At 44.8% G+C, this 22176-nt stretch overlaps 1 protein-coding gene across 2 annotated transcripts in view; it reads right to left on the bottom strand.

Annotated features, from left to right (window-relative positions):
• Positions 1-2749: 2749 nt before the first annotated feature.
• VDAC1 (voltage dependent anion channel 1) overlaps positions 2750-22176 on the bottom strand; it is a 28164-nt gene continuing 8737 nt past the window's right edge. For both annotated transcript variants that reach the window (XM_036313101.1, XM_036313100.1), the window contains exons 2-9: positions 20515-20587; positions 19939-19988; positions 19048-19200; positions 18908-18960; positions 9654-9881; positions 6700-6850; positions 4884-4941; positions 2750-3659 (exon numbers count right to left, since the gene is read on the bottom strand). In XM_036313101.1, the coding sequence (XP_036168994.1) occupies positions 3568-3659; positions 4884-4941; positions 6700-6850; positions 9654-9881; positions 18908-18960; positions 19048-19200; positions 19939-19988; positions 20515-20581 (852 nt within the window). In that variant the 5' untranslated portion in view covers positions 20582-20587 and the 3' untranslated portion in view covers positions 2750-3567. The remainder of the gene's footprint in view (positions 3660-4883; positions 4942-6699; positions 6851-9653; positions 9882-18907; positions 18961-19047; positions 19201-19938; positions 19989-20514; positions 20588-22176) is intronic.

Genomic DNA, 22176 nt, shown 5'->3' with positions numbered 1-22176 from the left:
CCACATTTCCTGCAATAAGCTGCTGTTACTTTTTAAATCTTGAAACTTCAAATTCCCAGCATCTGAAAATGCAAACTTAGAAGCATCCACAGTTCCCTTAAGGCAGCGGTTCTCAACTTGTGGGTCGCGACCCCGTTGGGGGTCGAACGACCCTTTCACAGGGGTCACCTAAGACCATCGGAAAACACATATATAATTACATATTGTTTTTGTGATTAATCTCTATGCTTTAGTTATGTTCAATTTGTAACAATGAAAATACATCCTGCATACTAGATATTTACATTACGATTCATAACAGTAGCAACATTACAGTTATGAGGTAGCAACGAAAATAATTTTATGGCTGGCGGTCACCACAACATGAGGAGCTGTATTAAAGGGTCGCGGCATTAGGAAGGTTGAGAACCACTGCCTTAAGGCCTTAGGCACAACGGTTTGATCTGTATGTTCTGTGAATGTTTCCTTAATAAACATCTATAGGCTTCAGATAAAAGTCCCATTGGGTCAGTTTGCAGGAAAATGAGCATGTCAGGAAAGAAGATGTTTATTGTACCCACCACTTCCCCACTCTGGGCTCCGAGATTGCTGCCACCCCACCCCACCCCCAAACACACACACACACACACACACACACACACACACACACACACACAGCTGAGCTGCCTCTGAGAGAAGGGCCTGTGTTCTCCTGAATCTGGTTTCCCTTAACATTTATCTGGCCCTGGCGACAGCTCTGAGACACACACACTACGCGGTTAAGAAAACTGAGAAGTCATTCATCGGCTCACTTCCCTAAGCCCACCACAAGCCTACAGAGACTGAATGGTGCCCTCATCGCAAAGCTTCCAGGGCAGCCAGGGCACAAGTCTTCCCAAGTTCCCCTGGAGCTCCCCTCTGAATGCAGAAACCACCGCTCAGTTTCATGAACAAGCTTCATTCTAGCTTCTGCTTGTTGGGAGTGATTTAAACAGGCCTTTTTCTGTAATAAATACACTTCAACCCTCTCCTTTGTCTTTGTCCTGATTGTTTATTCTCTTACTGGTGAGCTGTTATGAACTCAAAGCACTTTACACAATCTTCTGTGATGCTGCATACAATAGGCACGTATTTAATTTAAAATGGGGAGGAAAACAGTCCTTCATACTCCAAGGGCACTTTGTACATTTCAAAATACCAGTACTGTACCTGGCATCTGACTGGTTGTACCCAGTATCCATTCTATGCCAAAACCTCTAGACCAGTGGTCGGCAAACTCATTAGTCAACAGAGCCAAATATCAACAGTACTTCTTCAAAATAGACTCGCCCTCATCGCTTCTCGGCCTTTTGGCTAAGATCAAGTGCAAAATAGACTCGCCCAGGCCAAAAACCGACTTCTGCACAAGGGCCACAAAGTTTCAATCGCACTGTACGTGCACCCGCACATGATATTTTGTGGAAGAGCCACACTCAAGGGGCCAAAGAGCCGCATGTGGCTCAAGAGCCACAGTTTGCCGACCACGGCCCTAGACAAATCCAACAAAGTTCATTTTGAAATGGCTGTACATAATTATAAACCTGATGAAGACAGCATGGCAAATACTGAGGCCAGGAGGTATGGGGTGATCAGTTACACAAAACGCTAGAAATAAACCTGATACTTTGGAATTGTCACTTCCAGATATCCATAAAAAGAAATTTTGCCTAAAAATGTTATCATTGAGTGGGAAAAAATGTTCATGTTTGTTGATACTGGGTAATGTATATGTAGTTTGTTACTATTCTACTTTGTGAGTGTTGGAAGTTTTCACCGTTATTTTTAAAATTATAAACTTATGGCAGAATTCTAAAACAGCCCCAATGACCCATGCCTTTTTATGATTCCCTGCCCTTGAGTGTGGGAGAAATCAGTGAATATGTCACTTCTGTGATTAGGCTGTTATATGGCACAACTGACTTTGAAAATGGGAGATTCCCCTCAGTGGGCCTGGCCTAATCAGGTGAGCCCTTGGAAGGGTGGAGCAGTTATCAATAAGTTATGGGGATGTAATATACAGCATGGCGGCTACTGTGCTGTATATTTGAAAGTCGCTGCCAGAATAGATCTTAAAAGTTCTTATCAGAAGAAAAAGTTGTAACTATGTGTGGTGATAGAGGTTAACTACACTTATTGTGGAAATAACTTTGCAAATATTGAATCATTATGTTGTACACTGAAACTATAATGTCAATTTTATCTCAAAAATAAAAATAATTTTAAAGTGAGGGTGGGTCTACTCCTGGAGATTTAAAGTGTGAAAGGGATTTGGCAGTGAATGTTCTGTCCCAGCTTTGAAGATGAAGGGGACCACGTGGCAATGCATGCAGGTGGCCTCCATTAGCTGAGCGTGGCCCCTCACTGGTGGCCAGCAAGGAAATAGAGACAACTATCCTACAACCAAAAGGAACTGAACTTTGCCATGTAAGCCCGGAAAAGGACCCCAAACTCCAGCTGAGAACACAGTCTGGCTGACATCCTAACTTCAGCATTGTGAGAACTTTCAGGGAGACCCTAACCACAACATCCTTGGATTTCTGAACTATAGACATGTGAAATAAATGAGTGTTGTTTTAGAAACCAAATTTGTGGTAATTTGTTATGCAGCAACAGAAAACTAAAAATATCACACACACACACACACACACACACACACAGAACAGGGGCCAAAGAACAAGACCAAATGCCCTGTTTATTTACACTCTTTTATTAATAAAAACAACAGAAGGAAGACGAGGTTTCAATATTTTATTCAAGTTTTATTTTAAGTGATGTTAATTACAGCATTGAAAGGGATGTTCTAATTCCACACAATGGAAGACTCTAAAATGTACCCATTAAACTGCTAAAAAACCGAGTGTCTAATTTAGGTTCCGAGTGTTGTCACCATGTGATTACAGTCACAGACTCTTCCCAGCTTGCAGCTGGAGCTCTTGGAAGCTATTTCATACTCTGGTGCAAGGGCAAAAACCACAACATGAGAGGGAATTAAGTCCTGAATTTATTGGCTTCATCACATCCACCTTCTCCACCCCAAAATGGCACAAAAGACACTACCACACCCTGCAGACTACTTTTGGTGCAAAAGAGGTGATGGACCGGGGTGGAAACAGGTCTAAAAAAGTCCCATCAGATGAGTTTGTACACGCCATCAAATAGTGAGCCTCTCTCAGTTAGGGTAGGAAATCAAGATTCAATTCTCAGGAAGTCATAATTTCATACATTTAAGCAATACAAATTTACAAAGTGCTTACAAATCATCATCAGCTTCCACTTGCAGCCATTTCTCGATAAAAAAGAAACCTGACATCTTAGAGGGGCTGCCAAGTTCCCCCAAGTCTACAGCTGTGAGGACCTGCTTTGGAATCGGGTTTCTTCTGTACCTCTGAAAGGGTAACACCTTAAAGCTGAATCATCTTTAACCTGGAGGTCTAACATGATATTTAGCAATACTTGCATCCCAGACATACAACATTAAAAGGTACACTAAATTCTGAAGGTAGCTATGCTGCAAAATAGTTTAAAATTAAACAATTGAACAATCTTCGTTTATGCTTGAAATTCCAGTCCTAGACCAAGCTTGTGGCCACCAGCATTGACATTCTTGCCATCCAGCAGAGCTGACAGTGTCAGTTTGATACCTGAAGGGAAAAGTCCGGGAGATGAAAGGGGAGGGATGAAGAAAAGAAGAGAGAAGAAAAGTTAACACACGGAGGAATGTTGGAGTGCCCTGGCAAAACCACACCAAATTCAAAACCTGTTCCAGCTGCGTGATCAGGGGCAAAACCACATGGCCCTTCTGTTACTCAATGCCATCTGCCTAATTAACAGATAGCCTGGAATGAGCTTATTCAACAATCACTATGATTCCACGGCCTACCTAATCCACTCTAGGGACTCCACTTTCCTTTTTCCTTTCATCGTCTCCTGCTACCACTCAGTCTCTACCATTGGCACCATGTAGTAAGCTTCTTCAGCAATGGCCCCTTGAAATGAAACCCCTTTCATGAACCAGACACCAAGGTCTTACACTCGTACACACACACACACAATACTGATATTTTCCCTAGAACAGCTTGATTCTGACATCATGTCATCTTAGATTTCAGGGTTCAAAGGCCCAACCTATTCAAAATAACCCCAAGGGGCTGGCCTAGCCAACTGTGCAGAGGAAACCTGCAAACCAGTATCAAGCATTATGTACACTGAAAGAAAAAAGGATGGAAGAAAACAACAAAAATTGTAACATGTTAGCTTTGCTCTTCTCTCCTACTTACTACTTCTCCTATTCTCCAAATCTATATTAATAAAAGGGTAATATGCTAATTAGACTGGACATCTTCTGGACAAAGCCACGGTGGCGGGGGCCAAGGCAGAGGCGGTTAGGGGCAATCAGATCAGCAGGGCAGAGCAGTTAGAGGCGATCAGGCTGGCAGGGGAGCAGTTAGGAGGCGATCAAGCCAGCAGGGAAGGGCAGTTAGGAGCGATCAGGCCGGCAAGGGAGCAGTTAGGGGGCGATCAGGCTGGCAGGGGAGCAGCTAGGGGCATCAGGCTGGCAGAAAGAGGCAGTTAGGGGCAATCAGGCAGGCAGGCAGGCAGGGGAGCAGTTAGGAGCCAGCAGTCCTGGATTGGAGAGGGTGCAGGCTGGACTGAGGACCCACCCCGCCTCCATGCACAAATTTCGTGCACCGGGCCTCTAGTGTTTTATAATGACTGCACTCCTCTATAAACATTTCATTATAAAACTTTATAGACACTCATTTGTAATGTACTATGCAGGCATTTTGTAAGCAATAACATAATGCAGCAAACAAGGACCACAATATTTTTTAAGACAAAGAACTAATTTCACATACAACACATACCTGGCTTTAGTGTCTGGGTGTATCCTAACCCTATCAGGCTGGAGTTGTTCACTTTAGCCTAGTCAAGAAAACCAGAAGACACAATAAGAGCTTTTTAATCAACCAACTCTAAACTTCAGAATCATATTCTCTTTTTTTGTGACTACTTTGTTTATGGGATTCATTAAATTCACTAGGAAATGTATCAAATTTAGGGAGACTGGTCTCAAAAGGGAAACTCAAAGAGTCAACATCATTTTCAATGAAAAGGATGCTATTATTTACATTTAATTCCTGACGGTATGAATGCCTAATTTCACTTATACAAGTAGGTCTGTAGTCAAGTTATAACAGGTGAGGACACTTTCATTTATGGGCCCTGAGATAACAGGCTCTCTTAAAATGGGAGACTCTTCAAGATTTATTTGTTGGAATGAGGAAAATCAGCAAATGTGAGATGGGGTTTATTGAGGCTTTTTTTTTTTTTTTTTAGGCAGAAAACACCATTAGAATTTTTCTCAAAAAAAAAAAAAGGAATCTTTTTCTTCATGAAAAAGAGAAACAAAAATCTACTGACAATGAAGAAAGTTCAGCACTGACAAGCCTGAGTGTAAAATGGAGATTGGAGTAAAAGAATGGCCTAGCCAATCACTTCAATGTCAGCAATTAGTGAATGTTCATTAATAACCAAGTGCAGTAAAGCAGTGAGTCCAAAACGATTTTGCCCTCATTCCTCTGCCTGAGTTGTGGGGAAATCCGGGCCTCTCCCTGACCCCTTTCTCTAAAAGAAGGAGGAGTCAGGAGCAGAGCAAGCTCAAGCCATGAGAACACCGAGTCCTGGTAAAAGCTGGTGCATGTTTTCCTGTTCGAAGGCTATTTTCAGACCTGACATCTCCCGTCAGAAAGAGCAGAGCAGGGAAAGGAAGGCCTCCGGCCGTCAGTGCCCCGTCTAGCTGCTCCTTTTTGTTCATGTCATCCAAAGAACAAGGCCTCCTTCCTTTGTTTTTATCTTTTTTCTTCTTCTCCTTTCCCCCTCGCCCCCCTTTGTTTTTACATGCCTAACACAAAAGGAGCCAAATTCAGTTCCTATTTCAAGAGACTTGAAATGGGCTGTCTGTAATTTATACAAACCAGCCCAGAAACCACCCTGCAACATCCTGAAACCACTCAGAAGGGGGTGCCGCCAGCAGTGCCCTGTGACAACAGAGATGGAGCTCGGCAGGATTTAATGTGAAAACTCTGCAGCACCAAGAGCCCCTGAGCAATGCTACAGGGTCTGCAAGGTAAGATGCCCACTGCCCAGCACCAGGGCCTGTCTTCATAATGTACAATATGGGAGCTGGGCAAGAGAATGACAGTGTTCAAGGGAACCCCTTTCTAGTCTGCAGCATGGAACCGGAACTGGTTAGAGGAGGAAGCACCTTAGCCAGCCAGCCTGGGTCAAACCCAGGCCCCCGCACTTACCCAATGTCTGCCCTTGGGCAAGTTACTCAACTTCTCACTTGATCTTGGCCAAAAGTCCCAGAAACCATTACTTACTCGACTTCTCTAAGCTCCCAGTTCCTCATTTGTGATCACAGGGATGGCAAGATTTCTAAACAAGGCACCTACTTCAAATGGGCTGTGTAAGAATTAAACACAGTAATCCACCTACAAGGGGCTCCGCACAGCGCCTGGCAGCCACAGTAAGTACTATTACGGGTAGCAGTTTCCTTATTTCGAACTCTTTTCACAGCGGGAAAATCTCTAGCCAGTGCATCGAACCCCAACAGTCGGGAATGACTCCAACCTAAGGTCAGGTGGGGCCTAGGTGATGCACGATTCCACAGGTACCCACCGAGAAGCAGGCTTCAGGGTCGATCTGATACTTGGCTGCTATTCCAAAGCGAGTGTTACTGTTTCCTGCTGTCCAGGCGAGATTAACGGCGGTCTCCAACTTCTTATTCACCTTCTGATAAATGGAGCCACCAAACTCCGTCCCGTCGTTCCTGCAAACAAGCACAGCACGGATGCCGAGACGTCCAGGAAGGCAGGCTGGCGCGGGGCAGGGCTGCCCACGTCAAACCGAGGGCAGGGAGGCTGTAAAAGGACTCACCTGCTCACAAAACAAGTACCAAATTACAGGAAGCCTGGCAGGAATGGAGCGGACACCAGAGTCGGGGGGTTCGGAGCAAGGGCGGCTATTTCAACCATCACTGGGAACACCCAACGGCAGCTCAGTCAAGCACCCAGGCCCCACTGAACTTGAAGTTTGCTTTAAAAACTTTTTAAAGTTGCATCTTTAAAAATAGATGCAGCAACTAGGGCATTGGGATTCGGGATTCTGAGTGATTTCTCTTCTGCTGCTAAAGTTATTACTTTTTTAAAGGCTTCTATCATAAAAATGGTAAGGGAGGGGGAGCAAATGAAACGAGAACACAGCCAGAAGAGGCAAGCAAGGCTGGGCCAGGGTTCCTCAGAAGTGAGGTTACATAGCCTTTAGCACCACCAGCTACAGCCACTGCTCGGGGACACAGCCAGAACTGAGCCAGCCCCTTGGAAGAGAAGCGACTGCAAGAGCTCAACCTCTGGTTCAGACTGGTCCACCTGTGCATACTGCTGGTCCAGGCAGCAACATCTACGATCCTGGTGGGATTTGAAAAAGAGCTACTTGCTACTGACAGAACGCTTCTGCTCTTTCAAGATGGAATGAAGCCCCGCTGGCTAGACTCCTTCCTCTCTTCCAAACACTCCGTATTGACTCCAGCCTCTGGCAATAGACCCTTCCCCTCCCTGACATTTTCAACATAAATAAACACTGTCAAATTTCTGCCTCATCATCTCGGATGTTTCCAGTGGAAATGACATTGGAAACTGTTAAGGCAGAGCCCATGTGCTTTAGAATCCAGAGCTTAGAACTCACTAACCCAAGAATGAATTGTTACTTTCATTGCGAACTCTGCTTTTCACCAATACACTCTCCCTAAAGTAGGTGCTCATTAAATACATTCTAAATTCTTACGTTTTCCCCTGAAATTCAGAATTGTTACTTCCAGAAACAACAGGAACCACCTGACTTGAAACCCTGACTTCTTCAGGAAGTCCGAGCATGCTGCAAAACAGCAGCTTGTCAAAAGTAACAGATGTGAGTGGCTTTGGTATAACTCAAAAGGGGATATTTTCTTGGTCTTAAATGTTTTCCAAAAAAGTGTCATGTTTTTCTATATATTCTAAAACCAGTAACACAGCCTTCCCTTACTGAGTTCTCAAAACCATAAAGAAAGGGAACTCATTCAAATTCATCTCTATGAAGCACAAAGAGTGTCTGTTACACGTCTGGGGCTCTGTAAGCACAGGGTACCCAGACTGGCTGTGTCAGCTGATCCCATGCCAGGTCCCAAAATAAACCATGTCCACTTCTTAAAAATCGTGAAGTTCAGGTACATGGGGAAAACAGCAAACAACCATTGTCCTTCCTAACCTGGTGCCAATTCCCAATTCCAAACCAAGGGACCACTTTCCATTTCAGTCAAAACGGTAAATTAAAAAACACTTCTATGCTTGTGGTATTTTCCTATTTTTTGTACGTTACCTTTTTAAATGTATGTAACCTTTTTGCCCCTTCGTTGGTGTACATTTCCTATGAGTTTTATCACATGTACAGACTCACGTGACCACCATCACAATCAGGATACAAAACAGTCCCATCAACCCAAACTCCCTCGCGGCACCCCTTCGTCGTCACAACCTTCCCCAGCCTCTGAGCCCCTGACCGAACATCTCTATAGTTTTCCTGTGACTTTTTAGTTTTAAAAGACTCAAAATTTATGAATAATATTCATTTATTATATTACATTACTTAATTATAAGAAATTCCCTCAAAAAATGAATTAATGGAAATGTGATTCCTTTAGACCAGGGGTCCTCAAACTTTTTAAACAGGGGGCCAGTTCACTGTCCCTCAGACCGCTGGAGAGCCGGACTATAGTTTAAAAAAAAAACTATGAACAAATTCCTATGCACACTGCACATATCTTATTTTGAAGTAAAAAAACAAAACGGGAACAAATACAATATTTGTATTTGCATGTGGCCCGCGGGCCGTAGTTTGAGGACCCCTGCTTTAGACACTAATACCATTTACTTGTGTTTAAGTTTCAGGAGTCTCTTCTTGAGTGACCTCTAGTGGAGAGAAAGAAATTTAGTAAAGTTGCACCCGACTTGTGCTGCAGGTTAGCTCCTCATGTCCCACAGGGATGTTATGGATGAAATATTTGTTTCCCTTAACCTAAATCAGCACTGCAACTCTCAAGTTTGATGACAAAGGGCTCTCTAATCCAACCCGTAATTTCCTCTTCCCTTCACTCTACTGTCCAGAAATTAGTAAACTTTCCAATGCTCCACCATGCAGAGGGCACTCTGTATTTAACTGAGAAAACCATCTCCTCATTTGTCTCCCATCCTGATCCTCACAGGCAACATGCGGAGAAAGAGAGAGCTGCACCTTTTCCCCACTTTAACTAAAACCGAAAGGCCCTCCAATGCCAGTAAAGCTGCAGGGAAGGGACAGGCCTCTGGACTGACACCACGCCCTCGATCCGTCCTTCTGTGTGTACCAGCGACAGCATTTACTGTTCACTGAATACAAAGACCCTAAGTCAGGTCAGGAAATGGGTAGGGGGGAAACAGTCCACTGGCTCATCTGATTACAACAAACTCACTGTACAGTGACTAAAAATTGAGCTTAGGAGTCATCGTGAAGAGCAATCCCCTGCTGCACACACTCGCACGCCCACACTCACACGCACTTACACATTAGTGTGAAGCTGGAATTCATCGGTCTTGTAGCCAACCGCAAAGTTGCTCTGGGTCACTCGAGACTTCGCCGTCTCAAAATTCATCTGGTAGCCAGCCAGCCAGCCCTCATAGCCCAGCACCAGGGCACCCCGGATCGAAGGCCCGGCCATGTCGAAGTCCACGTCGCAGCCCAGGTTGATGTGCTCCCGCTTGTACCCTGTCTTGATTTTAGCATTTTTTTTCCTGAAGGAAAAGAGATTGTATTAAAATCAGGAGCTAACTCTCCTTGTGACAACCATGCCGAAAAATGAAAAATTTAAAAAAAATTCCCAGTTTAAATGGGGGGGGCGCACAGAAACAGTCCCAAATCTCCCTTAAGCATAAGCAGCTGCTGTGCCACAATAGGCAGATGTCATCCATCAAATCCAGGCTGCAGAAATAATGAAGTGAGCACACAGCTTGAAAATCACATGAGTCATTTTCTTTTACTTCCTCTCCCTGTGTCTCCTGTAGTGGCCTACACAGGCATGTATTAGGTAGAGCGCCATCATGTAATTATGAAACAGGTGTGTCTGCTGTTTTCCAAGACTGGTAAAGAAGGCATATCTAAACAGCAGATCTCTTCTGTTGTTGTTAATCCTCACCCAAGGATATTTTCCCATTGATTTTTAGAGAGAGTGGAAGAGAGAGGCAAAGACAGAAAGAAACATTGATGTGAGAGAAACACATCGATTGGTTGCCTCCTGCACGAGCCCCGACCAGGGCCCGGGCCTGGGAGGAGCCTGCAACCAAGGTACATGACCTGGACCAGAATCGAACCCCAGACCCTTCAATCCCCAGGCCGACACTCTATCCACGAAGCCAAACCGGCTACGGCTAAACAGCAGCTCTTTAAGGAGATGGTCTGGTCATCTTCTTACTTGGTGGCTCACTTAAGCAAAAAAGAAACAAACACTAGATCTTGTCTAAGTAAATACAACAGCTTTTAATCAGTATTCATGAGACGGCAAGGAGAACTCGGCACAGGTACAGAACCTAGGGCCCTGCAGTCACAGAGCCAGGAAGACCCAGGTCTAGTCTGCTGATTCCAGGCTAGTGTAGGACCAGGTCAGTGCCGCCGCTGCCTATGATTCAAGACCCAGCACCCCTCAGGACGCGCAGGTGAGTTGTGTCACCTGCAAATATATTGTCACCAGGCCTTTCACCAAAAGTCAACACTGAAGACAAGATCACATCTATCAAACAATATTTATACTCTTTACACCTGACTGTTTCTGTCATTGAGCTACAAAATGGACATCTCTCATGGACAGCAAGCTGCATTCTCAGCAGCGATCAGGGGAGAAACCAGATCTGTCAGAGGCCCAAGGACTTCACAGCCCTGTCCACCCCAGAGTCATTCACACTGAGATTGAAGCCTCCCCAGCACCTGGCCTATGGGTCCTAAATATCATTCCCTCCTAAAAGGAACCAGTGCTCCTCAGAGAAATAGTCGATTATAGGTTGCAGGAAATGTGCAAGGTAAGCTTGAGGCATCTATCAAAGCCTCAAGGACAATGAGGCTGGGGCAAAAGGACTTGAGAGACTCCCAAGGGCTTAAACATGGGGCAATGGGAGCATTGTAAAAAGTAATATCGGCAGCCCTGGCCAGTGTTGTTACGTGGTTAGAGATCTGGCTCGTGCACAGAAGGATCAGAGGTTCAATTTCCGGTGAAGGGCATACCTGGGTTGCAGGTTCTTGATCCCTGGCCCCAGCAACCAATTGATGTGTCTCTCTCACATCTCTCTCTCTTTCTTCCCCTTCCCTCGTTCCCTTCCACTCTCTCTTAAAAAAAAAAAAAAAGTAATCTCAGCAATACATTGAAATATATCAAATATGTTTAAATCTATTAATTCATAACAACAAAACACACACATTAGTCAGCCTTAGAGACTAGAGAACTAATTTGTAATTTTGAAAAGATTAAATTAAAAAAGGAATTAAACATTTATTCTACCTTTCATATAGTAACTATATCTCAAATAGTAACTATAACTAAATAGTTGATGAGAAGTTTCTCTTTAATAAAATATTCTAGCTAACAAATGAAGAAGGAATTATCACCAATTTGCAACCCTTAATGAGTGGGTTGGCAAAATATGAAATTCAAAATGCCACTGAATTGTACACTTAAAGATGGTTGAGATGAATGACGCCAACATGCACGAGAAAACCAGGCCTTCTTTGCGCATCCCAATGGAATCTCGTAGAGTGTATTTTAGTACCACCCCCCATGGAATATAAACATGATGAAGCCTCTAGACCAGTGGTTCTCAACCTTCCTAATGCCGCGACCCTTAAATACAGTTCCTCATGTTGTGGTGACCCCCAACCATAAAATTATTTTCGTTGCTACCTTATAACTGTAATTTTGCTACTGTTATGAATCGTAATGTGAATATCTGATATGCAGGATGTATTTTCATTGTTACAAATTGAACATCATTGAAGCATAGTGATTAATCACAAAAACAGTATGTAATTATATATGTGTTTTCCGATGGTCTTAGGTGACCCCTGTGAAAGGGTTGTTCGACCCCCAAAGGGGTCGCGATCCACAGGTTGAGAACCGCTGCTCTAGACTTACAGGAAATAGGAGGATATCAAGTTTCAACAAATAAATTGCAAGGGGGAAAAACAGAGAGGAGAATCCAAAATTAGGAGCCATATAAACCAATTTTTGCAATTTTGCATGGACAATTTTTGATTCTATAAAAATTATGCAGCCATAGCCAGTTTGGCTCAGTGGATAGAGCGTCGGCCTGCGGACTGAAAGGTCCCAGGTTCGATTCCGGTCAAGGGCATGTACCTTGGTTGCGGGCACATCCCCAGTAGGGGGCGTGCAGGAGGCAGCTGATCGATGTTTCTCTCCCATAGATGTTTCTAACTCTCTATCCCTCTCCCTTCCTCTCTGTAAAAAATCAATAAAATATATTTTTAAAAAATTATGCAATTTGAACAGACTGGAGATTTGCCCATATTAAGGAATTGTGATTTTTTTTTTATTTTTAATAAATCTTTATTGTTCAGATTATTACAGATGTTCCTCTTTTTTCCCCCCATATCTCTCCTCCACCTGGTTCCCATCCCACCCCATGCCCTTACCCCCTGCCACTGTCCTCATTCATAGGTGTAAGATTTTTGTCCAATCTCTTCCCGCCTCCCCCACACCCCCTTCCCCCCAAGAATTGTCAGTCCACTCCCTTTCTATGCCCCTGCTTCTATTATCTTCACCAGTTTATTCTGACTTAATTTTTAGGTTCATTTGTTGATAGGTATTTATTTGTTGTCACTTTTTGTTCATAATTTGTATCTTTACCTTTTTCTTCTTCTTCATCTTCTTAAAGAATATCCTTTAGCATTTCATATAGTCCTGGTTTGGTGGTGGTGAACTCCTTAAGGTTTTTCTTGTCTGTGAAGCTCTTTATCTGACCTTCAATTCTACATGATAGCTTTGCTGGGTAGAGTAATCTTGGTTGTAGGTTCTTTCTATTCATCACTTTGAATATTTCTTGCCACTCCCTTCTGGCCTGCATGGTTTCTGTTGAGAAATCAGCTGACAGTCGTATGGGTACTCCCTTGTAGGTAACTGTTTTTCTCTTGCTGCTTTTAAGATTCTCTCTTTGTCTTTAGCCCTTGGCATTTTAATTATGATGTGTCTTGGTGTGGTCCTCCTTGGATTCCTCTTGTTTGGGGCTCTCTTCGCTTCCTGGACTTGTAAGTCTATTTCTTTCATCAGGTAGGGGAAGTTTTCTGTCATGATTTCTTCTAATATGCTTTCAGTATCTTGCTCTCTCTCTTCTGGCACCCTGATAATTCGGATGTTGGTACATTTGAAGTTGTCCCAGAGGCTCCTTAGACTATCTTCATATTTTTGGATTCTTTTTTTATTTTGCTTTTCCGGATGGGTGTTTTTTGCTTCTTTGTATTTCAAATCTTTGACTTGATTCTTGGGATCCTCTAGTCTGCTGTTGGATCTCTGTATATTATTCTTTATTTCAGTCAGTGTATGTTTAATTTCTGACTGGTCCTTTCCATTTTTTTGGCATTCTCATTAAGATCCTTGAAGGTCTCACTAAGTTCCTCGGAGGTTCGTAGAAGATTCTTGAGTAACCTTATAACTGTGGTTTTTGAACTCTATGTCCTCCATTAGTTTGCTTCCTCCATTTCTTTCATTTGTGACATGTTTCTTTGTCTCCGCATTTTGGCTGACTGCGAGGAGCCACTGTGTCTATAGTGGAAGAACTGCTGTGCTGGAGACACCATTATGGGGTAGGACTTGCTTCAGTGGGGCTTTGGTGCTCACTGAGTCTGCTTCTTGAGTGTGTCCCTTATGGAGGTGAGGAGTTGAAATCTGGTATCTAACCAGGGGTACCCTGGCTCCTGGATCTCCAAGTCAACCATTGTGTGGGTCCACCCAGCAGGAGCTACAGCGATATCAACAGATTTCTCCTCTTTGTTTGGGGTTTGGAAGTTTTGAAGCTCTCTGACCCAGCTGCAGTTTGTTGGGATAGGCTGCAAAAATGCAGGTGATTCCTTGCGCCACTGGCACAGCTTGGGCAGGGATGTAAATTGAGTGGGGTGGGGTCTCAGAGAATCACCAGGGCAGAGCAAACAGCAATGGTTGTCGTCAGCGTCTCCGCGACTCCGACTCCACGTCTCTGCGTCCCCGAGTCCCACGCCCCCACGGCAACAATGATCCCTGCGAGCAGCTCTGCGAGAAAGCGACCCTTGCTTTCCGACCTGCTGCAAGACCGTCCAGTTTCTCCCCGTAGGAGTCTGGGACCTCAGAGTCTCGCCTTAAACGAGCTCAATGCATTCGAGAGCTTGTATCCCCTTCCGATTGAAAAAAAACCGCGCATCCAGGTGCAGCCCGCCTCGCGTGCGCCTCCGTACCTCTGTTCTTGGCTCTTCTGCACCTCCTACTCAGTCTCAATGAGCTTCTTTCTTTCCTTCTAGTTGTAGAACTTCCACTCGGCCAGCTTTCCCGTGGTTCTGGATGATAGCTGTTTTGTCTTATAGTTGTAATTTCAGTGTTGTCGTGGGAGGCAGTACGCACAGGTTTATACCTTACACCGGCATCTTGGTTCTCCCCTTGTGATTTTTTTTTTACAATGTAATGATATTATAGTTATGCTTTTGTAAAAAGGAATCTTAATAAAAGTGTAACATGCTAATTAGACCAGATGTCCTTTCAGACAACCTTCTGGACAAAGCTCGGGCTGCGAGGGAAGCCCGGGTCCCAGGTGCCAAAGGGAAGCCAGTGCCAGCAGACGGGGGAAGGAAGGCCTGCTCTTGCACAAATTTCGTGCATCGGGCCTCTAGTATCAAAATATTTACAAATGAAATTGTATGATATATTATTTGCTTCAAAATAATCTGCAGGTGGGAGGGATTAATTATGGATGCATAAAGAAAACATGGGTTGATGATTCTTAAAGCTGGGTGATAGGAACATGATAAGGGTTTAATATATTTTTCTGCATTCTTTTGTGTGTTTATATTTTTTCATAATAAAAAAATGTGAAGGGCAGAAACTGGTTTGGCTCAGTGGATAGAGCGAAGGCCTGCGGACTGAAAGGTCCCAGGTTTGATTCCGGTCAAGGGCATGTACCTGGGTTGCGGGCATATCCCCAGTAGGAGATGTGCAGGAGGCAGCTGATCGATGTTTCTCTCTCATCGATGTTTCTAACTCTCTATCTCTCTCCCTTCCTCTCTGTAAAAAATCAATAAAATATATTTAAAAAAAAAAATGTGAAGGTTAAATGTCCCAAGTCCTCAATGAAACAAGAATTCCAGAGGTCATAGTTGAAAATAAGGCCAACACCCTTCCCAAGGGACACTGACACCTGCAACTTTCGTACAAGTTGCTTCTGCACATTTTCACAAACTTTGAAGGAAAGGCATAACCACCAAACCAATTATCTCTCGATAAGAAAAGCTCAAACCTGTTTCGGTGTGTCTGCTCTTTGGGGGAAGAAACCTGGATTTGGGCCAAGCATCTATCCGGCACCAGGCTGGGTAGGATGATGAATGAAAAGACAGCTGCTCAGGGGCTGACATTTAGATAGAGAGGGAGGCCAAGAAATGTAAAAAGTGGGCATCCCATAACGACTAGGTGAAAAGCTGCTGCTGACCACAAAGTGTGAGGCCTGGGGCAGGGCCTCTGACCACTGGTGTGCTCCAGCTGCCCTGACCGTGTACACAGCACCTCCAGTGTCGCCCTGGGTTCTGGCCAAGGACACGAGGTCCCCGGAGAATGGGCAGTGCTGGGGCAGTGACTCAGGTTTCTCTCCAGGCTTCTGATCTAAGGAAGCATTCCACTGCTCGCTCTTTAAACAGTGGTGCTAATTTGACAAGCACCTGAGAGGGGCATGACTCTGATTTGTGGTTCATGAGCTGGCGGTACCTGTGTTAGGACTCAGTGTGGGTGCTGCTCCCTAGATGAAGTCTGTAGCCTCATCCAGATGTGGTCTACACTCCGCTCCTCATGGAAGCCAGGATGCTTTCCCAGACTATAACCCTCAGGCACTTTGGAAAGCCAGCTTCACTTCCAATCTACATGCATGTCATCAAAACTTTCCTCGGATACCCAGTAGAACGTGTACACCTTGCACCCACAATCTTGGTTTCAAAACACCCTTCTTCAATTAAAGAAACCAATGGTTTTAGGAGAAATGGTTGACAGCAAGACTAGGGAAGAGAAAGAAGCAGCTGAGTCTGGAATATCTTCTGAAGAAGTACTCAAAAAAAAATAAAAATGATAGAGGCTTGTCCAAAATACATAGGATGTCAACTTGAAGGTGCTCCCAATGGCCATATCTGGGGGCAGTATGGGTAATAAAATAACAGTAATGGATTATAACCCATAGAATAAAATTTCACGAACCCATACTGATATAAATAAATAATTGGTAAAATAAATAAATGGAAAAGAAAGAAAAGCTCTTCCTTACAGTAGAATCCCAATTAATCAATGCAGAAGGGATGATGGGAACAGGAAATCACCATATGATGCTTGCCAACCATAACTGTTGCAGGCAAGCATCACCAATTGATACTAATATTTGTGAGTCAAAGTGTAAGAAATAGAACGTTAGCATAGTCTCAAAGTACCTCCCCACAAGATACTTACTATCTACCAAGAGAAAAATAGTCGCTCGATAGAAAAACCAGGCAAACACCACTTTAACTAAGTGATGCAAGTCCGCGTCGTGTCACCAGTAGTGACCCATACTGACATGCACATACCTCCCAATATCACACAACACAGCAGCACTTCTATGGTCGTCAAAACTGCAGAACCTGAGGTTAACTACGAGGAAACATCAGGCAAATCCAAGCTGAAGAATTCCACAAAACAACTGGCCAGTCCTCTTTAAGAGTGTCAAGGTCACGAAAGACAAAGAAAGACTGTTCCGGATTAGCAGAGATAGGGAGACTGGACAACTAGACGCAATGCAGTTCCCTAAACTGGGTCACAGACCCCACACAAGGCGCCAGGCAGTTAGCAGCACCTAATTTCCTGGCTCTGGTCATTATGGCTAGGTAAGATGCTAACATTAGGAGAAGCTGGGTGAAGACTCCAAGAATATACATTTTTGTATATGTTAACTATAAAATATTTTGGAAAAAAAGTTAAATAAAAACCTTTCCTCTTACGTGTATTAATTCAGGACCCAGAAACTCTGCAAAACTCCCAAAGGTAGTAGGAAATCCCTTATAAATTCCAAAGTGTGCCACCTAGGGCAGGGGGCAAAGTCCTAGGCAGCAAAGTCAAGCCTGTGGGCAGGTCCAGCAGCCTCTTATCCTATCAGAGGCTTCCTCTGGGCACTTTCTCCCATCAGGGCAGGGTGCGGAGACAGGAAGTGGCCCGGCAGGAAGCCAATACTCCTGCAGGAGAAACTCCAGCAAAGATAAGAACAAGAGTCAACTCAGCTCCTAGCCAACGGTCTTCAGATCATCCACAACCAACTTATAAGAAGACTATGACCCCCCCGAGGCAGGAGCCCTGTCCACCCAGCCCCTTGTAGTCATCCTGCACCCTGTACAGTGTCTCAACTCAGCCGATTCTCCCTCTAATAAACACCTGCCAAGGGGTTGTGGGTAGTAAAGGGTAAAGGGGGCCAAATATATAGACACAGAAAATGACTTGACTTGGGGTGTGGGCACACAATGCAATATATAGATCATGTATCATAGAAATGTACGCCTGAAACCTAAATAACCTTACTAACCAATGTCACCCCAATACATTTAATATTAAAAAAAAAACCCACCACTTGTCAGAGGGAAAGGAAGAGAAGAAGAAAGGAGAAAATAAGAAGGAATGGCAAGCCCTGGCTAGTGCAGCTCAGTTGTCGGGCATCCTCCCATGCACTGAAAGGTTGCTGTTCGATTCCTGGTCAGGGCACATGCCCAGGTTGCAGGCTTGATCCCCAGTAGGGGGCATGGAGGAGACAGCCAATTGATGTTTTGCTCTCACACGGATTTTTCTCTCTTTCCCTCTCCCTTCCTCTCTCTCTAAAAATCAATTGTTTAAATAAAGAAATTATAAATTAAAATTTTAAAAAAAAGATGGAATGGCAAAAAATGAAATTCAGAATGCCACTGAATTGTACACGTAAAGATGGTTGAGATGGTAAATTTTGTAAGCATATTTTACCACAATTTTTTTAAACTAAAATATGAAATTCAGGTACCTGCCCTTGAGCCTGCTATCAGCATGCAAAATCCCTTACCCAGGTTTGGGAGACCTGCTGCTCGGGGCAGGAAAAACAAGAGTGTGTTCTAGAAGAGAGCGATTCCAGCCACTGTGAAAAGTGCCCAGCAGCTGAGGCCGACCAACACACCATCTTGCCTCCTGATGTGCCCAGTGACCATCAAGCCTAATCTGTTTGTGGCTGGAGAGCCTGGGGCAAAAAGTGTAGCCTCAGGAGCCACCTTGCGGTTAAGCCCACACACTGTGTGTCCATAGGACGCGGGGAGAGGGCCCAGGACTGAAAAATGGGGCTGGCACCAGAGATCAGTTAGCCCTGCTTCCAGATGTCGCCCACTGCCCTGAGCCTCGGCCACATGCATTACCAGCAGCCTCACTGGCATGAACCAGAGTGTAACTGGACCAGAAATCCTTCAGCTTCCGCGGCTGAGGCCAGAACGATTACAGCGCAGAATCTTACTATAAAACACAGCCAAGTGTCCTTGCAGAGAAAACAGATGAGATTCTTACCCAGTGTTTGGGGAGAAGGATGAATCAAAGGTCAGCTTCAGTCCACGTGCAAGCTGAACGGAAAAGAAATTCGCCAGTAGGTTTAGTCACGAGGCAGGCTAGCAGATGCCAATTAACAACACTGTCTTTTCGCAGGTTACCTGGTCTTCCACAGTAATCTCCGTGCCTAGTGTGTTGTCCGTGTTCCATTTCTCCGTAAATGTCAGACCATATTCAGTCCACCTGTACTTGGTTTCCAGACTGCCTGCCACTTTGGTGGTCTCGGTGTTGGCTGAACCTGAGCTTGTAAATTCCTTTGAAGGAGAGAGAGTCACAACCTGCATAGCAGCACTTCAACCCTAAACAGGCTGTGCTCCCTTTATGCAGGAGAGGACACCCTGCATGTGTGGGGCTAAAGGTAATGCTATAACTCGTTTAGATATGTAAGGAACAGAGGGGGCTAAAGGAACCTGCTAAGGAAGAGAACCTATGGGTGATTCCTTATCAGCAGACAGCGTCCTTCCTCCCCAGTAACTCGGTCTGGACAGCAAGCATGTCAAACTCAAAGGCTAACACAGGCCAAATACACGAGGCATGCGGCCTGCGGGCCGCGAGTTTGACACGCTTGCTGTGCAGGAAGGCACTGCTCCTTCCATCCTGCCTGCAGCCTCGTAAAGCAAGAAAGCACTGAGCTAACGCTGGCGGTGCAGCAATTCAACCCCAAACGCCTTCCTTCCAGCAGCTACCACAAGCACAACCTAAAACAGGCTACTACGATTTTTTGAAATAATTATGTGGCATTAAATACAGATCAATTTTAAAATAAAACTGACACCTGCCCCATATACCTGGGAGTGTTAACAGCTGCCAAACTAAGGACCTATTAGTACGGTTCCCCTGGGCCACCCATTCCACAGAGGATGCAGTAAGTGTGACAACTACAAACTGCCCCAAACGAAAAAGTCCCTTCATTGGACTCTGCACCCAGAACACAGCAGCTATTTATTGATCTACAATAAACACCCATGCTCCATGAGGGTCAGACAACTTACCAGTCCACTCTCAGATTTTGTTTTCAACTCAAGCTTTATTAAGCCAAATCCTAAAGAAAGAAGATGGTAACTGTTAATAGGTTAGCTAAGTAACCGAGAGCAGCATCTCTGCCTCCCTTATGCTATTTCAAAATGGCGTGAGTGCGGAGGGCGCCCGTCTGCACAGCCGCCTGCCTGGGTGCAGAGCTCAGCTGCCATGGCGCAGCGGCAGACAGACAGGCACACACCTGGCCCCCACCTGCGCTGCCAGCAGAGTCGGAGAAGAAGGTGCATGACCGAGTGGGCACATGCCTAAGGATGGGCTAAATTTAGAACTCGCTCTCCACTGCGGCAGCATCCACAGCTGCTGCACACCTGGGAGAGAGAACAAGCATGTCCACCTGTCTGCAGCAGCTCATGAGGCTGCCCCTACTGGGTGCACCACCAAGACTGCCTTCCTAGCCACAGGGAGCTGATCTTTTTTCCTGGGTGTGAGAGTTCTGAGAGCTGACTGACCCAGGTCTCTCTATGATGGGCAAAATCCCAAACATGCCCATCCAGTCTGTGAGCTGGGAGGCCGCCCCACGCAATACTCACCATAGCCCTTGGTGAAGACGTCCCTGGCGGACTTGCCAAGATCAATATATGTGGGAGGCACAGCCATCTTCTGCTACAATAAAGAACCACCAGAATAAATACATTGATAATTATGGAAATTAGTTTTCCATTAATAAAATTATTAGATATAATGAACCACCAATAAAAAGCACCAGCGCCGAATTCCAGGTGCCTTGTTCTCTCAGGTGGACAGAAGCCTGTGCTGTTTCATGCTCCTTTTTGTGGCCAGAGTGTGAGACACCCAGTAGGCATTTGTTGACAGCAGATAGCCTGACTTCAGACCCCTTCTCCTCGGCAGCCCAGCCGAGCACAGGCCCAGCGTATAGTAGGAGTCAGTAAATATTTGCTGAATGAATTAATTGTCAAAGACACATTGCCATGAGCCAGCTACTTTACTGAATTGCAGATCTCTTGCCAATAAAAGATATCGTCTTACAAAATTTCAGCTGCTAGAGCATTAAATCCCCAGAATAGAAATCAGAGCTTTTCATGGCAACCTATTTTCCATATGGTCTTGATTTCCTTAATTCAACAAATATTTTTTTAATATATTTTCACTCATTTCAGAGAGAAAGGGAGAGGGAGAGATAGAAACATCAATGATGAGAGAGAATCACTGATCAGCTGCCTCCTGCACGCCCCCCACTGGGGATCGAGCCCGCAACCCAGGCATGCGCCCTCAACCAGAATCGAACCGGGGACCCCTCAGTCCGCAGGCCGACACGCTATCCACTGAGCCAAACCGGCTAGGGCTCAACAAATATTTATAGTGTATCTAATATGTGCCAGGATGGACCCAACTTTTCACAAAACTTTTGCACTTTAGAGGAGCCCACTTTTAGAGTATCAGACTCCTCACAGAGAACAGAGTGAACCTCAGGCAGCTCTTCACATGAAAGGCCATGCAAGCCCATCTCCCCCCAAAATTTTAATTCAAACATTTAGTGAGCACCAACGTGACTTTATTTTTTTAAAACCAACTATCAAAGCACTAGTTGGGATTGTTGCTTATCACCAAGTCAGTCAACAAGCATTTATTTATTAGGCACCATGGTATTTAAGGAAGGCAAGTCACTCAAACAGTCCTTGCCCCACAGGCCACACCACATCCCTAAAGGACACACTGTGTACACAGAATTAAACGCCCAGCGCCAAACAGCATCATCTTCCGCATCTTCCCCCTCCCCAAAGCCTTTAGCCAGAAACTTAATTAACCAGAGGATGGTTCCATTAATCTGTGAAATGCAGAGTACCTAAATAACCGACTGCTGCAAGCACCCCATCTGAACTCACATTCACTCACACAAATGAACACCGACATGGCACGCTCCTGGTAAGGGGGACCCCCGGGGAACAATGTCACAATCGAAGTCCATTCCTGACCAAGGCCACTGCAAACACATTGCAGGGAGCCCACAAAACCAATGAGCCCTTTGCAGAAGAAACAACTATATAGACTTACAAAGTAAAATTGTGGTCCAGGTCCTATGTTACTCTCTTCAGAGGTTCTGCTCATTCTGTCAGAACCCCGTTTCCTGTCAGAGCAGAGAGCAGCCCAGTGAGCTGCTTACACTATCCCATTCTTGTTGCTGTTACTTCTTACACATGATCAGTCCGGAACCATGGGCAGCTCAGTCCACA

Source organism: Myotis myotis, unplaced genomic scaffold, assembly GCF_014108235.1.
Source record: "Myotis myotis isolate mMyoMyo1 unplaced genomic scaffold, mMyoMyo1.p scaffold_m19_p_6, whole genome shotgun sequence".
Classification (NCBI taxonomy): Eukaryota; Metazoa; Chordata; class Mammalia; order Chiroptera; family Vespertilionidae; genus Myotis; species Myotis myotis.
This window is presented reverse-complemented; position numbering and strand designations above follow the sequence as displayed.